General features: G+C 47.3%; 1 protein-coding gene across 1 annotated transcript in view; it reads right to left on the bottom strand.

The window, feature by feature from the left end:
- LOC144179962 (uncharacterized) overlaps positions 1-19,589 on the bottom strand; it is a 153,840-nt gene that overhangs the window by 91,720 nt on the left and 42,531 nt on the right. Inside the window, exon 2 of the mRNA XM_077708377.1 lies at positions 18,773-19,172. Within this exon, the coding sequence (XP_077564503.1) occupies positions 18,773-19,166 (394 nt within the window). The 5' untranslated portion in view covers positions 19,167-19,172. The remainder of the gene's footprint in view (positions 1-18,772; positions 19,173-19,589) is intronic.

The following is a 19,589-nucleotide window of genomic DNA, read 5'->3' as shown; positions in this document are numbered from 1 at the left end:
CGGGCTTGTTCCAGTCTCGGCAACGAGTAAGGTACGTGTGGTTAGCCAGGCCCTGCCTGGTAGCACAGATGGTTTCTAGGCCTGGCCTGGTCTGATAATAAAATATCTTGTCTCGTCTGGGCGAACAGCTGATAGTAAAACGGGGAAAAATCGGGCTGTGTGGCGCGGAGTCTTCATGATCCGTGATACTCTTCACGCATAGGGCAGCAGTTTTCAACTAGACAGGCAAACGTAGGCACTTCAAAGTCCTTTGCACTTCTCTTTTTTTCATCATTAAGCTTTTTTTGCATTTCAAAACACTTCCTAAGCATAGAGAGCACGTCAAATGCCTTGCGTTTCTACTCCATAAAACCTGCTAGTTCATCCCGAAATTTTTTGGCCAGAATATAACGGCTCTAATTTTGGTGTAATTGTAGACAAATTCTCGGTCACAAGTTTCAGCGCTTGCGTTGTGCCTCTTCCATTTTGTCCCGTCCGTTTTCGTGCTGTTTTCTTTTTTTTTTTCCTAAGATGGTGTACCAACTTTTCCAACTTTCAGTCTTCTTCAAGTTCTTGATTTAGCATTCTGAAATGATTGACAACAGACTCTAAACTCACTGCACTTGTTATTCTGTGTGCAAACAGAAGTTATACGTTTCATACCTTTGGTGGCAAATATGGTCTACGAGGCAAACCTATTGTACTTTCCGTAGAAGTTTCGCTATGTCAGTAATTTGGGCAGTATTGACACAGCAGGAAAAAAAAAAGACATCATTAAAGCTGAGGAGCACAAGTATTAAAGAGAAGCCATGCATCATTGGTTGGAAGCCGTGCAGCAATTTCCTGAACTGGTTAAGGCAGATAGTTGGGGGGAAACGACCAGGCAACTACTATACTGGCTAATGCAACTGACTGAGTGCCGAATTCCAAAGACATGATGCCTCCTTTGCATCTGTTCTCATCCATCTACCACTTAATTGTCACGTTAAATTTAATTTTCACTTATCACCTCATATTTCTAGGAATGGGTGCGACTTTGATGTACTCTGCAAAGTGTGCGCCAGCTCCCAGAAACGCACATCATCTGGGCCCCCGTACACGAGTCCTTTGAGGGGATTGAGGTGGCACACGCGTTCATACCCACCGAAAAGTCACGTAGCCCCTTCGCTCTCCCAAGCCCGCTACTCTTAATTTATACACAGACATCCTCGCGCGTTACCGCCACGAACGACGACGCTTCCCGCCACCACATCCCCACTTATCCAGAGCAGAGGCGACTGCCTTTCGCCGACTTCAGACAAGCAGAAATTTAACTTGAACATTTTCAGAATTATGAACGAAAAGGCTGAGAATTTGCGAATAATGCATTGGAATTCACAGATAATCAGCAAATTCATCTCGATAGTATAAAAAAAGTCTCATCGACCCGCATCTCCCTTTTTGATATCAGCCTCCCCTTGCAACCATTGGTGATACTCAAAATGAAGAGTTGAATGAGTTTCCTGTCTAAAAAGTGGTGCTAGCTATTTGTGTAAATTTGTGATGCTGTTAGAAAGTACTTACACAAAAATAATTTTTGGTTTGACAAAGATGATTTGTAATAAAGCTCTTTTTGTGAAAAGCATCAGCATTGTCAATGCATTATCAAATCATATCTGCCTTGGTACATGCGTGCTCAAAAAAGTTGTCGAGCAGACGGCATGATTGGAGATTAGCATTGAAAGGCATGAAAGTGCACACAGCCATTTTGCACCATGTTTACAAAGGAAGCTACAAGATATGTTGCTTCTATGCACAACATTTGTAATTTAGAGTATAATGTGATAAAACTGCGGTAAAAACTGTGCGCAGTAGAACAGTGTTTAGTTTAAATGACTGCGCAAGGAAATTTTCGTATTTTGTAAAGGTGTGCAAATATTTCAAACTTGGAATACTTCGTGGATAATGTTTGCTACTTTATTCGACTCGCATTTGAAGTGTGCGACGCTTTCGGATATTCGAAATTTACAAATAATTGAGCCATTAAGGTTGGCCCTGCCGCGCGACATGCAAACTTCAAGCTTCACTGCTTGGTGGCCCTCAATCGGGTTCACCTTTTCACGTGACGCCAAAGCTAAGCAAACAAGCCTAACCTGAAACAAGTGTGTGCAGCTCGAGTTATGTTAGCTGAGGTGGGACGCTCCTTGTGATAAATGTGTAAACAGGAAAGAATTTTTCTGTCAAAATGATGCCATAAGTAAGAATTACTGGTTGCTAATGCGAGGAGTAAAGTACTGGTCATACCAGCCACTTTTGTGCCTAGCCTTTTTTTAATGGCTGGAGTGACCGGTCAAATATACTTCCTGCATTCACAGCTTTATGCTAATTTTTGTTTCTCTGTTTGCTAGCTCGTTCTAATCAGTTGTTTTAATTTTTGTACCTTTTCTTATCGAGCACTGGTACGTGAACATTCGGGTGCTTGAAGTCCTCACTGCCAAAGCTATCTTTTTTTTTTTTTTGTAGCTATGCTTTAGGAGCTCTATACACATTAAAGCAATGCTGTTGATATTTGAAAATATTCAATTTGATTAGCACTTAGTTTTCAGTATTTGTATCTAAAATAATATATTCGATTTGCCGTTATATTTTTCTATACGTGTTTGTCTTGCAGTCTTAAATTTAATGTTTGTGCTCGTCTAGTATTTTGCCTTCATAAAATAATCTATTCCTGCGACCAGAAAATGCATCAGTGACCTTCCAGGAACAATGCCGACAAATTAGTTATGGAGTGCAATGGAAAGGGTGAGGAAACATCATATGTGATGCACAGTGCAGATCAATAAAGAAAAATTCGGTAGCACAATTTCAAAGAGTTCAACAAAAGCGTTTGCAAGGACAAACATGATAAGTACTACAAGCCGAGGGCAAGAAGAGTGACTAGAACAACGATGGGTTCTGTAGGGGAGCAGCAAGCAGTTTGACCAACTATGTGAAGGAAGTGGTGATAAGCGCAATGATGTTATTGATGAGAAATTTTATAACTGAAGTGGAGAGCTGAAGTGAAAAGCAGGAAAGAGGATAGCAATTGCGAGTGCAACAAGTCGAATGACAAGTGCAACTTGCGAGTTTAATGATGGATCCAGTGGCACGATTGTTGAGTTCTGTCGAGAGAGAGAGAGAGAGGTGCTTTATTGGAAGAGAAACAAAAGTCGACTCATCCGATAACTGCCTCTCGGGTTGAGGGCACCTAAATCAAGACTGAGCCTAGGAGCAGGATGGACAGAAAAAAAGATAGAAAGGGAGAATAAGATGACGGTTCTCACGCCGCGCAGCATGAACAGCACTGGCAGCTTCATAGCTGGTCCGAGAGTCCCGTGTCCTTTAAGAAGTCCAGCAGTGCACGGAATGCTTTTTCGCGATTTGATGTGTGACATTCCGGGAACAACAGGTTTGATGAGGTGCACGAGGGCAGTCCCAATTTCGCATACGACGCTCTAAGCGCTGATCGAGCCTGCGAATGTTGTGAACACTTACACAGTGCATGCGCGAGTGTCTCTATTGCAGGACAGAGCAACAAGCTTTTTGACAAAGTGAGTGGAAGGATCGACGACGGGTATAGTGATTGGCATGACGAACTTGTCTACGACGGTGACATTGAACACGGTAAGTAATCTGACAAAAGGAGTGGCGATGGGTGCTAGGCACAGAGTGGTGATGCGTGCAACAAGGGGAGGAATAACAAGGGCAATGGTGTGAATAACAGGAAGGTGACAAGGACTTCATGAGGAGTTTAGTGAGAAATGCGGCAAGAAGAATAATAGGGAGTATGGCAAGCAGAATTAGGAATGCAGTGAAATGGGTTTAAATTATTTACTTAAATGGCCATGTCCTTCTGGCCTATTATGGCTCCTTATTGGCTCCTTTTTGCTTTTTTGGGGAAAAAAAAAATCTGGATAATCAGGTAGAAAAAAAAAATAAAACCCTGGTTTTCCACAGATTTTTGCATTGACTTAGAACAATGCCCAGGTTGAAAACCTGCTGGGTAATCATTTTCAATTTGTCATCGCTATGAGTATGTCTGTTCTCACATTTTCTTGCGTGAATTTTTGTGGTCAAGTGCACTGTATTGTCTGTGCACCAAAAGGGCTGTGGGTTTGAGTTTCTGCGGTTTTTGCTTTTTGGAGAGGTTATGGAAAAATGACTTTGTGGAAAGTGAAGGTGGTTTTATGTGGTTCACCCCGTTTTTTTTAATCATAAAACGTGTTTCTTTATTATTATTATTTGGCGAAGTTAATTTGAAGCTAATCTGAGGGCAAACGTCCTGTCTAATGTATTTTATCCGTCTCTGTGTCAATTTGGGTTGAGGTTGTAGGCTGTGTCCTCTCTGATGTGTTCACACCTATTGCCTGATACAAGAAATAGCATTTGCATATGTTAGTCCTATACCTCTTCCATCTGAAGTTCCTGTAAGCTTAAAAACAATTCTGTTGTTTAAAAATGTAACGTAAACATTTGAACCTCAGCTATTTCCCCTTGGGATGTCGTGCTTGTCCTTGATGCATCAGCCTATGATTGTGCTGCTACTGTTTATCCGTGGTTGACACAGGACCAGTAGCTTGGAATTGTAAAGCTAGAACTGGAAATGATTTTTCATGTTTACTTATACTTAGAATTTTGTTGTGGTGGAATTTTTCAGCTTGGCTTAGTGGTTTTCTTTGTAGTTACATTATATTTGTTTCCGTCTAAGTGAATTCAGTCATGTGACATGTCACAAGTGCCGGCATTTCTTGAGTTTTAACGGTCACAGGTTCAAATGTTGACGCAAGCATACTCCCGTTAACAACATTATTATCCAATATTAGCCAATATTCCTATATATTTCTCGATATCTTAATTCTCACACTTTTTTCGTGCTGCTATGAGGTAACTAACATGTCAGTTTAATTTGACTTCATATTATACTGGTGGTTCTTGTTTGAATTTTATTTTTGTAGTGACAAGGATGTCAATTTTATTTTGATTACATTTAACTGGGGATGCTTGTTTGTATTTTATTTGTCTTTTCTTTTTTCTTTCTTTTCTCCTCTTCGTCTTCTTCTTCTTCTTTTTTCTCTGATCCCACTGTCTTGCTGCCCTATGTGCCTACCGGGCTTTTGGGCTGGTCAAGTTGCCTGCGAGCAACCTTTTCCCAAATTGTCCGTCGTGCTGTTTTGTACACTTTACAAGAAATAAAGTCACTCGTTCATTCAAGAAATAAGCCCCAGTACTTGAGAAACTGCTTGTACTTGCCGTACGAGCAAACAACAAACACTGCCATTATTGTCACTTTCCAACTTCAACCATGAATTCAAAAACATTTTTTTTTTTCAATAACAAGCCGTAAACTGGTTTGACGGGAAAAATTAACTACCAAACTGGTGATCATGTTACTTTTGTGTTTGTGCATGTGTGTGCTTTGTGTGTTGTGTTGGTGCATAGCTGCTTGTTTGGGTGAGGAACAAAACAAGCAGCTGGCTGAATTAGCAGATTCACATGGGTTTCGCATATATCTTGATGACCAAGTACACGTCTTGCCTACTGGATCATTTTTCTTTATTTTATGTCTGTAATTTTTTCACGTTTGCTTCTAGTAAACACAATTGTATGAAATAGTACCACGTTGTTTGTTGATATTTTCATTGAAACCCTAAGACCTTTCTCTGAGTACCCTTCGGTGTAGGTAGCATTAATCGCCCACTGTATGTGGTTCAGCACCAGTGCTCAAGAAAGGAAGGAAAGCACTACCTGCTGTTAAGGTGAATCGCATGAAGATGCAGGCAGTGGGAGCTAAAGAAATGTTTGATTGCTTCATACATTAAGCTGTATTTTCAACCCATGTTGAAGTCTTTTTTTTTTTAATCGAGTGGCATTCTTGGCGTACTTTACTGACTTGACAGTATGTCTGTCTGCGCTTAACCTTTTACACCAAGCGATGTGTGTGTGAAGCTTTCGCAAAAGTGGACAGAAGAGCAAAGAGGATGGTGGGACAGAGTGGTGGAGAGGACAGGGGAGAGGAGGGTCAAGTGCATTCAGCTTGTCAATGCAAATTGGTACACAACTAGAATAGCACCGCTAGAGCAGACCCGACTGCATCACTCGGAATGATCACCCTGAGACCACTGCACATGGAGAGGCTACCCTCTGCTAATAGTGAACGCGCAATAACTCTCGTGTGGTAGCAGTTCTTTGTTAGCCCGACTTGACATAGTCGACCAAAAAAGAGCAGTCTGGCTGAGGGAGGCACAAGTTACCATATTTCCGTGTGTATAACCCACCCTTTGCATATAAACCCGCACCCCCACTTTTCGCAAAATAGCTCGCATATAATCCGCACCTCTACTTCACCCCTGAAGATTTTGCATTTTTGGTGTGGGTTATACGCGTGAAAATACGGTATACATTTTCCCTATCAGACAAGATAGCCGGGCATGGTCTGATGCCAGAAAGAACAAGGATGCCCGAGACCAGCCGGGCACTGGAAACAATGCATAAACAAAACGATTCAGAACATGGTTTGGGTCAACGTTGGTTGCGCATTTGGGGGGACGAGGATGCACTGCTGCAAACTGACACTCCTTCGCAAGTGCCCCAATAATGCTTCCAGTGTTCAGCCCCATGGGATGGCTGATCAAATCAGATAAGCTGGAAAAAGTGTGGGGAAGGTTGTGGGAAAGTAATTAATTGTTTCCAGGTGAGTGAGTAAAAGGCTATTGTTAGCACGGGCAAGGAATGCCCAGGAGCCAGAAGGGGGAGAGGAAGGGAGGGAGAGTTGGTCAGAAGGCCGGGTCCACATGTGGATCCTGGGAAGGAAGAGTCAGTTCCTGCAGGCAGAGGTAGGGCTGTTAGATTCCGGCTAGACTTTTGCAAGGCCACTCTCGAGAACAATACATCCAAGTGCTGCGAAAAAGTCAAAATAGTCATGTGTTGTGCGAGTTACCTTGGTCAGATTTACTTGAAGTAATTATAGGTGTTGTCAGTTACATAAATTAAGTAACTTGTTCTGTAACTCAGTGTGCCTAACTGTAAGGAGGCTCCAGTGAAGGCCAGGGATGTAGAAGCATATAAATATGGTACTTTCTTGTTGGTGAGCTAAGCAGCGATCAACACTTATAATACAAATGCTTTCATGCGCATAAATGCTCCAGAATGAATTGTACTCATTGTCGCTTTATTTCGTATTTCGTTTGCTTGATTCTCAGTGTAAGCTAAATTGTCTGGACTAAAATACAGTGCAGTGCATAAGCTAGTCATTATACGTAAGCTTATAGTCGTAATGCAAATTAATCAGGTTGTTATCTGACCGTTACTTAAGCTTCCACCTCAGTAAATGCATACTAAGGTGGAATATCGGCTAACACATTACTGCTTTGCTGATAAAAGCAGCACGACTAGTTTCATGGAGAAAGAACAGGGATGAAGCACAGCGCTGAATAACATCTAAGCATTCCTAATTTTGCAGGGTGTAGATTAAGTAAAACTATAACTCATTACGTACTTGGTTTTTGATGTGTATGCCCCGAAGTATCGGAGTTTTTTGAATTTTCGAAGGCTACGTTCATATGTAGCAACGTTTACCCCCTAGACACGGCCATTGTTGTGGCTTCACTGCATAGTCCCAGAGCTGTGCAGAAAGGCCAACTGTAGCCAGTGCGAAGCACTCTGCCAGTACACACGCATCACAATCACCACACGGGTTGAAAAGTTAAGAGAACAGCTGTTGCTTTACGTGTAGTTAACTTACATTGAAATAAACCAGGCCCACGAATTTCGCTTTTCAAACTTGTCACCTTATAGCCCACTGGTGCAATTTGAGGCCCAGAGCAGTTCATAGGTAACCTCATACTTGACAGCCCAGTTCTTTTTTTTAAACTTTGACAGCCTAATCAGTCACCAGCACCCTCTTGCAGTTGTGAACTTAACTGAGAAAGCAGCAAGAGTGACGAACCGTTGAGCCAAGAGTATGTTAATAGTACCACGCACGATCTAAGTAGCACGTGGCGTATGCAAATGCTTCATTTCAGCGATTTCAGTGGGGCAGGGTAGGGGCAGTGGAGGATCCTCTCCCATGATCACAAAACAATGGGAGAGAGAACATGAAAGAAGCACAAAAACAAAACAAGAAAAAGCAGAAACCTAACTGAGAAAACAAGTCAAAATTAAAAGTGAAAAACTTTGTAATGTTATAGGTGTTCGTACTCGACGTAACCTTACGGTTGTTCTGTTGAGTTTTGTTTTCTTCTCAGGAAATCGCAAAATGGCTCTTCGTGAGAGTAGGCATCAAAGACGGTCAAGGTTGGTGTGTAGCTTAATTGCGACAGAAACATAGTTAATGGAAGTCATTCTGTAAAAATTGGTGTCGTATACACCCTGTTGCATATGTCAAATAACTGAGACATGTTAAAAAGCTGTTTCGCATTGAGAAGAGACGCATGCATGTAAACGTATGTGCAATTCATCTTGATTTTTGAACGTGTAATGTAGTTAGGCTACCAGCGAAAGCAGGGGGCCGAAACCGTTAGCGCTGGTTGGCTGATGGCTGCAGAGAAGGTTTACCAGCGGCTTTAGGTTTACCGAAGGTGAGAGCACCTGAAGTTGAGGAAAAATGCTCAACAGGTATGACCAGTACTAGTTGACGATCAGCCCTGTTTGCGTAGTTTACCAAACAGGTGGGAGGGTGTGACGTCACTGACAGATGGTGGGACCTGACATCTATTGGGGCGCCGGCTAAGGTCACATATGCCACGTCCTAAGCAAGCTGAGCAGAAACGGCGTGAGCATCACGTTTCAGCCGCGAAGGAAGTGAGGGGGGTGAGGGGGGTATGGGCCAGAGAGCGAGCATCCAGGGAGATATGCTTGTGTATATTTCCTTTTCTCAAGAACAACGTGCAATCACAGTTGAATTAAATTGTCTGTTTTTAACGTACAGGAGCGCTCTTAAGTAAATGATGCATGGGATCGTCAATTTCAAGGAATTCATATAATACACAACTGTGAGCATATCACGAATTGTGCAGGCGGATTAAGGGCTACTGCTGGCCCCGCACATGACAGAGTAATTGGCCTGAGTTCAGGAACCCATGCTCTGATTACTTTTGACTACACCTGCACCACATGTGTTAGAGTTAGGCCAAGTGACATACGAACGTTTCACGTGCGCCTTCCTTTGGGCTGATAAAGTCAGGAAAGCAGTGGCTATGGAAGTGTTTTGAAGGAGCTGGCTGGAGTTCAAATTAATCGCAAATGGTAATGATGATGATGATGATGACGATTATGTTGATGATGAGGAATTTATAGGTTGCGGACACCGAGCTCGATTGGTATTTTATAGGGGCCATAAAGACCAGGGTGTCGAACCGGAAGAGAACCGAAACGAAAACCGGAATCAAACCGATATTTTTGCCGGAACAGCCCGAACCCGAACTGTTATTTTTTGAGCACGCTGAACCCGAACCGGAACTTAACCGAAAAAGAGAAATAACAGTTACCGGTTCACAACGAAATGGTTCGACCATCCGCTGTTGATAATTCGTGGTCAAGGCAATTCGAAGCTTTTTGCTTTCACGCACCACCAAGTTTGTAACTTCTCACCTACTTGCCCCTTCATATCAGCCACAATACTATCAACGCTGTCTTCGTCGTTATACAGGAAAGGTATGCGGACCAATGTTGGAATGTTATGCTACTCCCGGTAGCCCAAGCAGAATGCAAGGCTGAGTTAAATGCAACGGCCCACTCTGGGCAGCCTACAAACGATATGAAACATCGGCTTTTCCCGTCCTGTGCTGCAAATGTGTAGGGACATTAATCGGGCCATAATACTATCGCTGCACTGCGCAACGGTGAAGGCCCACATCCGAAATATAGCATACTCGTTGTGTTTCATAATTTGCTTTAAAAAGGCCGCACACCTTGAAAGTGTTAATACTTGACAAGTGTGAACCTCACGGGCTGCTCGGTGGCTGAGTCGTTGGCTGCTGACCACAAGGATGCGGGTTCGATCACCGCACCCAGCGGCCATTTTTATGGTTCCGATGTAGGTTCAAAATTTTTAGATAGTCCTAATTGGTCTGCCGGCCTACGGTATACGGCGAGGAGTGATCTGAGGCATGAAACGCGCCAGTATTGTTTGATAAGTGTGTTTCCACAGGAAAACAAAAACAAAAAGAAAAGACCCATGTCTGGGTTTTAAGTTACTCTGCGCCTAGTTCCTACACGAATATTCTGGCTCTTATTTGCTGCCTTCTTCTATCATATAAGCGAAGCACCGAAAGGTAGATCTAGACCTCTCTTCCTTTGTGCAACCTTTAGCATATTGAAACGTGTCTTCACGGCGAAGGCAGCGAGCACCGTGGTGCCTGGTATATTAGTCAGTTTTTTGGACTCGTAGAGCGGGCAATTTCGCGTTTTATTTAACATATATCCAAATAATGATAATAAATATAGCAGAGAAAACTGTTAGCGTATACAGGCACACATTTTCTCCTTTTCCTAGAAACTGTATCCCACGACCCTGCAGGCGCTATGTATTTTGGCTGGGATACAAAACGGCAGTAAAGAAGTAGATGACACATGCGGAAAGGCAGGGCCGTCCCGCACTATCCCATCTGCCTAGCGCTCATACTTTGTGTTTGTTCTGCTGTTTTGTCTCTTTCAGGGCTACAGCTACTTTTACTGGTACCGAAGGGGGACAGTGCTGTCGACAAACTAATTAGCGTATTCCCAAAAGAGTGCCATCTCGTGCTTCACACGTCCAATCACCCTTTCTGTTTGTAATCGCATAATCCATTACAAGGTTCTGCAGTGTAGTGAAAAGAATGAGGGTGGGTCAGGCAGAATGGAGACGTATTCATGGTGACGCACATATTCGTCATAGCTATCTCCAAACGCATTCCAGTGACCACAGCAATAATTAGTGACTGAGCATTAACTAAAGGTCACTTTTAACAAAATTTTGGCTGACACCCTCGATATAGTGACTGCTAACAAATTATCCTAGGTGGCCAAACACTCGAAAGTAGCGCTTATGTGACTGCTGTAGGATTTCTTTCTTACGCTACAAGTGATGAAAACAAGCACACCACTGGCGTATTGAAACACGTCATCGGGTAATGTACGGAGGTGCCTAGCCGGTATATGTAGGCCTAACTCTATGGATTTATCGTTGAGGGTGATGGGCGATTCTAGAGATAGGATTGCTATTTCAACAACAACAAAAAAAAAAAGATTTGGAAAAAAGTATATCCCGCAGGCAGACATGACCCTCGGTGGTTGCTTTACGTAGTCTCCGGGACAAGATAATGGCTGGGCGGGGAAGTAACTGGCAAACCGGCGCTACTTCATCTGTATTCCTTATTATCTGCTTAAACTTTTGTCTTTAAAATCGCACAACTTTTATTGATAAAAAGCAGTATTTTGAATGCACCAGAATTGTATTTAGTTTTTATGGTCGCTTTGAACTGCAAGACATTTTTTTTTCGCACTTCGTTAATAATTGAACGCACCGAACCGGCTCAAGCTTGTGAACCAGCTAGCGAACCATGTTGGTTTGGACCTACTCGGCCCTTTTCCTCTCTCCCATTCAGAAAATCGCTGGATCGCTGTCGCAACCGATTACGTGACCCGCTACGCTATTATGTGTGCTCTTCCCACCAATTGTGCCACAGACATTGCTTATTTCCTGCTTCACAACGTTATCCTACACCATGGTGCTCCCCGTCAGCTCCTTACCGACCATGGCTGGACCTCCTGTCTCGGGTTGTTGACGACCTCCTCCGCTCTCGTCCCACTAAGCACAAGCTAACCACTGCCTACCATCTCCAGGGGCCGAATTCTCTAAAACGACGAGGCGTCGTTTTGAAACGACGGGGTAGCGCCATGCAAAAGCATGTGTTCTGGGGTTGGGGCCGTCGCTTTGGGGCTTCTTGCAGGGGCAATCACCGCAGAAAAGCGCTGTGGCAAGGGCTCGAAGTGACACCCACTGCCCCCCCGTCGTTTCACTTGTCGCTTCGCGCCCTTGCCACAGCGCTTTTCTGCGGTGATTGCCCCTGCAAGAAGCCCCAAAGCGATGGCCCCAACCCCAGAACACATGCATTTGCATGGCGCTGCTCCGTTTCAAAACGACGCCCGTTTTTTAGAGAATTCGGCCCCAGACTAATGGATTGACTGCAAGACTGAACAAGACCATCACCGACATGCCCGGTACGTTTCCGCGGACCATCAGGATAGGGACGTCACTTTGCTGTACGTTACATTTGCGTATAACTCATGCCCCCATGACACCACCAGCTGTTCTCCATTCTTTCTTCTCTACGGCCGTAAACCCACTCTGCCATTAGGTACCCTACTTCCTGATGTGACACCTCTGGCTACAAAATATGCTCGTGATGCTGTCGCCCACGCTGATGTGGCCCACCAGGTTGCCCGTGCCAAGCTCTCGGCTTCCCAGTCCTCTCAGAAGCACCGCTATGACCAGCAACATCGCACCGCTCACTTTACGCCCGGCTCCTTGGTCCTTGTCAGTACCCCATGCCGCCGCATTGGACTCTCCAAAAAACTGCTGCCTCGCTTCAAAGGCCCCTATAGCATCAAGCGCGTGGTCACACCGGTCACCTACGAAATCGTTCCCTTTGCTTCCTCCTCACCGTCACTGGACCCTGCAGCTCAACTAGTCCACGTCAACCGCCTCAAGCCATATTTCTCAAAAGCCCCACCCGCTCCCTGAGCGTAATTTCAAATGTGCACCGGGACGGTGCTTACCCCGCCGGAGGGGGACATGCTACGTAACTCCTGGAACATTTCACATAGCATTGTACTGGATCACCTGGTGGTCAGTCCATCGCACACTTCATCTATGGGTACGTGCCTCATCAGTGGGCACTTATGGCAAGCTGAAGTGACGAGGAAGAGATTGCCCCGAACCACACTGGCACGAGCTGCATTGGATGCCTTGGCTTTGGACTGTTGGCATTCAGCTGTAATTATCTGTAAATTGATTGCTTATTCGCATCTGCCTCGTGCTATTCCGCCGGAACTTTCGCACTGATGGCCCTGCCGAGCTTCTCGTTGTTCCTGAGCACCTCCGGCCTGGCATCCTCCACCAGCTGCACAATGAGCCGATGGCTGGCCACCTTGGCATCGCTCGAACTCACGACCGTGTGCATAAGCGCTTTTATTGGCCTGGACTCTACCGATCAGTCCACCGCAAAGTCGCGGCGTGTGCCTGTGCTGGAAAACCCCTTCCTTGTACCCAGCCGGACCGCTCCAACCAATAGAGATTCCTTTCGAACCTTTCCGAGAAGGTGAAAGGGATTTAAGATGGGTTGAAAGTTATGGTTGCGAACCAGAACAGTCCCAAAGAACATGCGGCGTATTGGGAAATAATGAACACTGAGAGCACCGTGCAGGGCTGCGATGGACATCTAATTGATGTGTGGGGTTGGACGGCTGTCCGTTTATGCTTGCCGGATAAGACAAGCATCTGCCCGGGGTAGCAGGTGAGAGGGAGGCGGAAGAGTCCGCTTATCCCTGACTAAGTGTTGCACAGTCTCCTCCCATCTGTAAAGCTATTTTTTTCCTCCGGAACCCCAGACTTTGGGGGGTGTTTTGTGCCAATAAAGTTCATCAACCAACCAACCAACTCCAGACTTCAGGCGCGAACGTACGTGAACGCTCGTGAACTCACACCGCAAACGCTGGTTCTTGAAAGCCGAGCTGGCCGATGCTGGGCGCTGCTCACAAGGCGCACGCTCACGTGCGCTTGGTATTTTTTCTTGGTATTTTTTTTGCTGGTAACGCTGGACGGTCGAACTAAAAGCTAAATAGCTAAGCTGTTAAATCGCTGGAAAGTGACTGGAAGTGGAGATCGCAACACCTTCATGTTTTCTTTAATATCTCGATTATCTGTTTGAAGTTTACGATGAAATTGGTACAGTAAAACCTCGGTAATAATTTCGGATCTCAAGGGAGTGAAAAAAAATTCCCGCGCCTTCCCGCGAGGGGAACACGAGTAAATGCAGAGCATTGGGGCCTCAGTACTGATTGAAGACAGTGTTGCTTCCATCGCTTCTTCCGTGATGCTGGAGTAGCAGACACGAGTAAACGTGGGCACGAGCGTCAACCAAGGAAGGAAGGAGCAACGCAGTGACTGAAACACGAGCGACCGCTAGCCGCTATATTTGCAGCGCGCGCAGTAGAGGGAGAGCAGTACGGGGGGGAGAGCGCGCATGCGCAAGCAGCGCGCGCCCTTCCACGCCCCACCGCGCTGCTATCACGCACCTGTTACGCCGAGACCGCGACGGAGCGAACGGGCTGACTACGACGCATGCGCGCGCCAGCTGCTGTTGAGAGAGAGGAGGGAAGGAGGAGAGGCGCACCTGCTGCGGACGCGGAACTGTTGACACCGTCCGACGCAGGAACAGGCGAGGCTAAGAAATGCTCTGCATTTAAAAAATGTCCGACTTATCCTAATGTCGAATTATCGAATGAATAACAATGCACATTTTCAATTTTTTTATGCCAATACCTTTACTTTGAAAAGAAATCCTTGATGCTCGGGTTTTTTTTTCTGATATCTGAGCGGAGAGGACTAGTTCGCGGGCATGCGAAAATCTCTCTCCAGGGACATTGTAGCGATCATACTTAATCACAGCGCGAAGGACGGGACAGACAGAAAGATCAACCACTGGACAGGCGCTGTCCCGTCTGTCTATCCCGTCCTTCGCGCTGTGATTAAGTATGAACACGTACCAACTCGCCCAACTTGCAACTGTCCTACATTGTAGCGAAACTACCCGCCACAGTGGCTCAGCTGTGGCTATGGCGTTGTTCTGCTGGGCCCAAGGACACGGGTTCGATTCCCGGCCGCGGCGGCCGCTTTCATGATCGAGGCGAGCGTGAAAACGCCCGTGTGTTCGAGATTTGGGCGCATGTTAAAGATCCCCAGGTGGTCAAAATTAATCCGGAGCGCTCCACTACGGCGCTCCTCATCGCCTGTGTAGCGCCGGCACGTTAAAGGAGTAGTGACACGAAATTTCATAGCTGAGATAACCATGTAAAATCTTCCTTTTTATCAGGAGATATCTCCCAGCAAGTTTCAGCAGCAGCCGTTCAGTATAACGTCTTAAATCCATTTTAATCTGCATGTCCGCACAAGAAAGCTTAGAGAGGGCCAGCATTACATCACCTGCTCCTTGCCCCAAACTGCCGACGTCGGGGCCCCCGCGCCATAGCCGACGCGATGGCTGCGGTTGGCGCGCGCTGCTACACCGTGTGTAACACCGCATGGTTTTGGGACTGAAGTCATGCTGCCCTGGCGATTGGGGATGGTGAAGACCTCGGCCGATCTCGGAACGCTCGCTCGCGCTTCCGTCCAGACCGGCAGCGCTGCGACAAGAAGGGTGACGTCACGGGTGCCGTCCTGTCATGGCGGCCGCTCGGCGTTCGTTTTGTCGAAACCGAAAAAGATTGTTTACGCTACCATCGACCGCCTAATGTGCCATTATATGATTAGTGTGCTGGTAGACACCCATAGCAGCAGAAAAAACGTAACAAGAAAATTTCGTGTCAGTACTCCTTTTAAACAAAACTCCTGTAGAACCAACCACAAGAGCGTCCACGGCTTCTTTTGCGGTACGACGCACCGGGCGTAGCACATTGCACCGGTATGCTTCGTCGGTCGTCTCATCCGCCACAGTGAGGGCAGCGCTAATCTCCGCATCGGTCAACTGGCGGGACATCAATTGCAACGTAGTCGGCAAGCTGCAGTTCGGAGGTGCAAGCCAACGAATATCGTCGTCTTCCCCTTCGGGCGATGCGGGCTCCGGGCTGCATTCCGGGCTTTCAGAAGCCTCGGGCCTTACCTCCTGATGAACAAGGGAGAAGACAGCCGGGTGGACACAATAATACGCAAGGCAGTTGAACAAGCCATTGGAGTTCCCATGAGTGCGTCGACGGACAAGCTCCTCCAGATGGCTCTACACAATACAGTGGACGAGCTGGTTGAGGGCCGCCTATCCAGCCAAAAACAGAGGCTGAGTCACACTAAGGCGGGCCGCCGTGTCCTGGGAAGAATTGGCTAGAGCGTGGCAGAGCTGAACGATCGAGAACAGCTTGTGGACAAATGGCTAGACGCAATCAAGACCAAGCCTCTCCCAAAGAACATGAATCCGGCTCACCATAGCGGCAGACGTGAGCCTAGGGCTCGGGCCCTCAACAGGCTACTGGAGAACGAAGACGGTATCTTCAGGGACGCCTCCAAAAACAACGGGACGACCAGAGATGTTTCCCAATCAGTACGACAAGACCTGCCCATTGTGCAAGCAGCTCGGTAATCTTCGCCACATGATAGAAGAGCCCAAAACACCCACCCCCATTCGCATTTCCTCCACTAAGAACTCCACCCTTACCCATAGGGAGCGATGGGAGATCTTGATGTCCAGCCCCTCCTTGGAGGATCAGCTACGGCTGGTTACCAGGGGCTGGTGGCGAAGGCAGCATATGGAATCTTTTGAAGAGGGATCCACTCTCATCCAGCGCGTTTAGCGCTGACATGCTCTGCAATAAAAGTTTTTCCTCCTCCTACTCCGGCCGCAGCGTCGTCACCGTGTCGACACCGCCTCTTGCGCTCGGCGTCGCGGGCTCGTTCTTCCTCCGCACAGTCGGATCGGCACGACGTAGACGCTTGCGCTCGGCGCCGTGGACCCGTTCTGCTTCCAGGGCCTTCGGGTCGGTCCGACGGCGACGTTACATTCAGCGGCACGGGCGCGCTCTCGTTCTCTCACCTCCGCGCCGGCGATGGTGGCATCCCTGCCCCTGATCGCGGCGTCTTTCCTCGCACCAACGCGCGATACGCTGCGAGTGTGTTCTCTTTTCCTTTGTGGCTCGCCACCTACGTAGCAAACAAATGGCCAGTGCGCGTTTCGCTGTGAGACCCCGGAAGTTTTCTTTCTCTTCGTGGTTTTGCGCCCCTCGCACTCGGTTTCTTTCGCGCATGCGCACTCCGTGCTTTGGATGGTTCTCTGCTTGCTTACACACAGATTGTTCGCCATAGCCATGGAGAGTTTCGCTGTAAAAATAGATATTGTAAACATTTGTGTTCAGTTCCCACTCGGGTTTGCATTCTAGTTTTGTTCTGAACTCTACCCAACGCCTTCAAAGCTGTTGCGAGAACAACTGGGCATTGCGAAGGGGCTTTGCTGTGAATGCTCTTAAAACTGCATACTGGTACGGGTCAGCCAGGAGCCAGCAATAAGCGGACGATGGGAGTGATGCCATTCATTTTTAGCTGCCTGCGAACATCTCTAGACGGGAGACGAGACATGCTTCGGCGTCAAGTCGATGAGCACTTACTTGACAGCCTCATCAATGAAGGTACCACTGATTACGCCTCAATGCAGCGCTTACAAAAAAACTTACCTGTTTCGACTTGGCGCCACCTCGAAGCTTTCCTGTGATAACTGCAGATCGCCGGAAACCGTGGAACACGTACTGTTAGAGTGCCCCGCTTACATGCTCGCAATGTGCCGTTTGGAGCAGAAGGTCGAACACCTACGCCCAGGACCAACCAGCCTCAAAGTGCTCCTTGGCCCCTGGCACACCCCTTCAGCACAACGCAAAGCACTAATGGCGTTGTTTGAATACCTGGACGAGATCGGCGTCACTATACTGATTTAAACTACTGAGAACATGACGTTCGTCGACCTGTTCACACAAACTACATGATGCCCGCTTTCTTTTTTACTTTTTCTCTTCTCTTTCTTCTGCCCTGTTATCATAGGGCCTTTTCTACTCTCCCCTACCCATACCCCCCCCCCCCCCCCCCCCCCAAGTCGGTGTTACGATTCCGGCAAAACTCTCGGCTTTCTTTTCTAATAAAGAGCTCTCTCTCTCTCTCTCTCTCTCTCTCTCTCTCTCTCTCTCTCTCTCTCTCTCTCTCTCTCTCTCTCTCTCTCTCTCTCTCTCTCTCTCTCTCTCAATGAATGTTGATTTTGATGCCATATTCTACGGGTAAACATACATCTGGAGGCTAGCGTGTTCTTTGTTACAATTTGTCGTCCGTATTACGCATACTGCGGAAGCGCAAGAGAAAGACGTGTTCGTGTAAGTTGGTTGTGTATAACTTCCTGGGAGAGATCGATGCCGGGAACTCCGGAAATGTGTAAATAGAGCTTATGCAGCAATATTTGTGTGCTTCTCCAATGTAGCCTTCGAGCGGACAGACTTCAGTACGTACCCGTGGCACAGTGCACATATACATGAAATGACATGCCCGTGCAACTAGATGTGACACGACCGTGTATAGCACTCGCTGCTGGGGCGAGATTCGACGCAAATCCATTCGGTCTACGCAAATACGTACACTTAAAAAACAAAGAATGGCGCAGCACGTGTGTAGAAAAGCATGTCCAGCCGAGACCTGCGTTCACACTGCTGCCTGTACCCGACGTCCTGGTTGTCCGGATTCCCGAGGCGTCCCGTCACCGCTTGTACGCTTTGCAAAAGCCGGGCGTACAGCGGCAGAAAACAATACAATCAAGCGGTCTTTTCACTATTATACATTGAAGGTCCGTGAGGATGTTTTCAGAGTGCCGAAGCGCGTCACTATGTTTGACTTTCCAGGCTGCCAATAAGGGCGGGATGCTTGAGTTTTTGTGGGCAGCGACATCTTGCTGTATAGAACGCTAAGGGCATCGACGCTTAGGATTTCCGCTTATGCCTTCACCGTGACATTGGTGAGAGACACAAGAGGGTGCATGCTGTGGAAAGTAAGCTTGCTCACCCCCGACGGGGTAGTTGGTCTGCCGCCCCTGGACCTCTTGCTCGATCTCGTGCGCCAGGCCGTTTTCGAAAACGAGCCGGCGCAGGGCCCGGATCTCATTGGGCGTGAGCACCCTCTTCTGCTGCTGCACTGGGTGTGGTCCCCTGACCCCTGCTCCACCTGCTCCTCCCCGGCGGGCGCTACGGCCCGGGAAGGAGACGGAGCGCGGAAGCCTCCACCGGTGGGCCAGCCGGAGAGACTCGTTTGCGGCAGCGCCCGACGAGAATGCGTCGTCGTCGCCGGTGCTCGACGAAGAAGGCGAGGAGGAGAGGCACATGACGGATATGAAGCACGACGTGGACAGCAGGAACAGCGGCAGCAGCGGCAGGACCAGGGACGGCGGGACAAGGCTCATGGCACGCTGCGGGACATGGATTGAAAGGAGTCAACACGTAGTGTTCATTGCCCTTTAGCGTGTAACAGCATCGACTTAAAATGTGATGACAGGCAATTGATGCACGCACGCACGCGCACAGAAGTGGGCAGAGACACTTGGAGCGAAACGGCGGCTGTTCCTGTTATTCTGCTTGCTCAACGCTCCGCAGCATGACTTCATCTAAGCCTACGCCAGAGTCCTTCAATGCTTTGAAAAGCTTTGAATGACTCTGCCTACATCAATGCACTTCGTACACATTCACTTCGTGTGTATCCCAACGAGTGGGCTTAACTCAGGAACATTTGCGCCAGCAGGAACCACACGCTGTCCTCTATTTCTGGCTGTCTCAGTATTTCTTCGTTCAGAAAACGAGTCGCTCTGCGCTTGTCCAGGCGTCCTTCC

The sequence above is a fragment of the Haemaphysalis longicornis genome, unplaced genomic scaffold (assembly GCF_048455015.1).
Source record: "Haemaphysalis longicornis isolate Haplotype H1 unplaced genomic scaffold, Haemaphysalis longicornis Haplotype H1 scaffold_4, whole genome shotgun sequence".
NCBI classification, from domain to species: domain Eukaryota; kingdom Metazoa; phylum Arthropoda; class Arachnida; order Ixodida; family Ixodidae; genus Haemaphysalis; species Haemaphysalis longicornis.
Note: the sequence above shows the minus strand (reverse complement) of the source record. Positions and strands in the feature narration are given on the sequence as shown.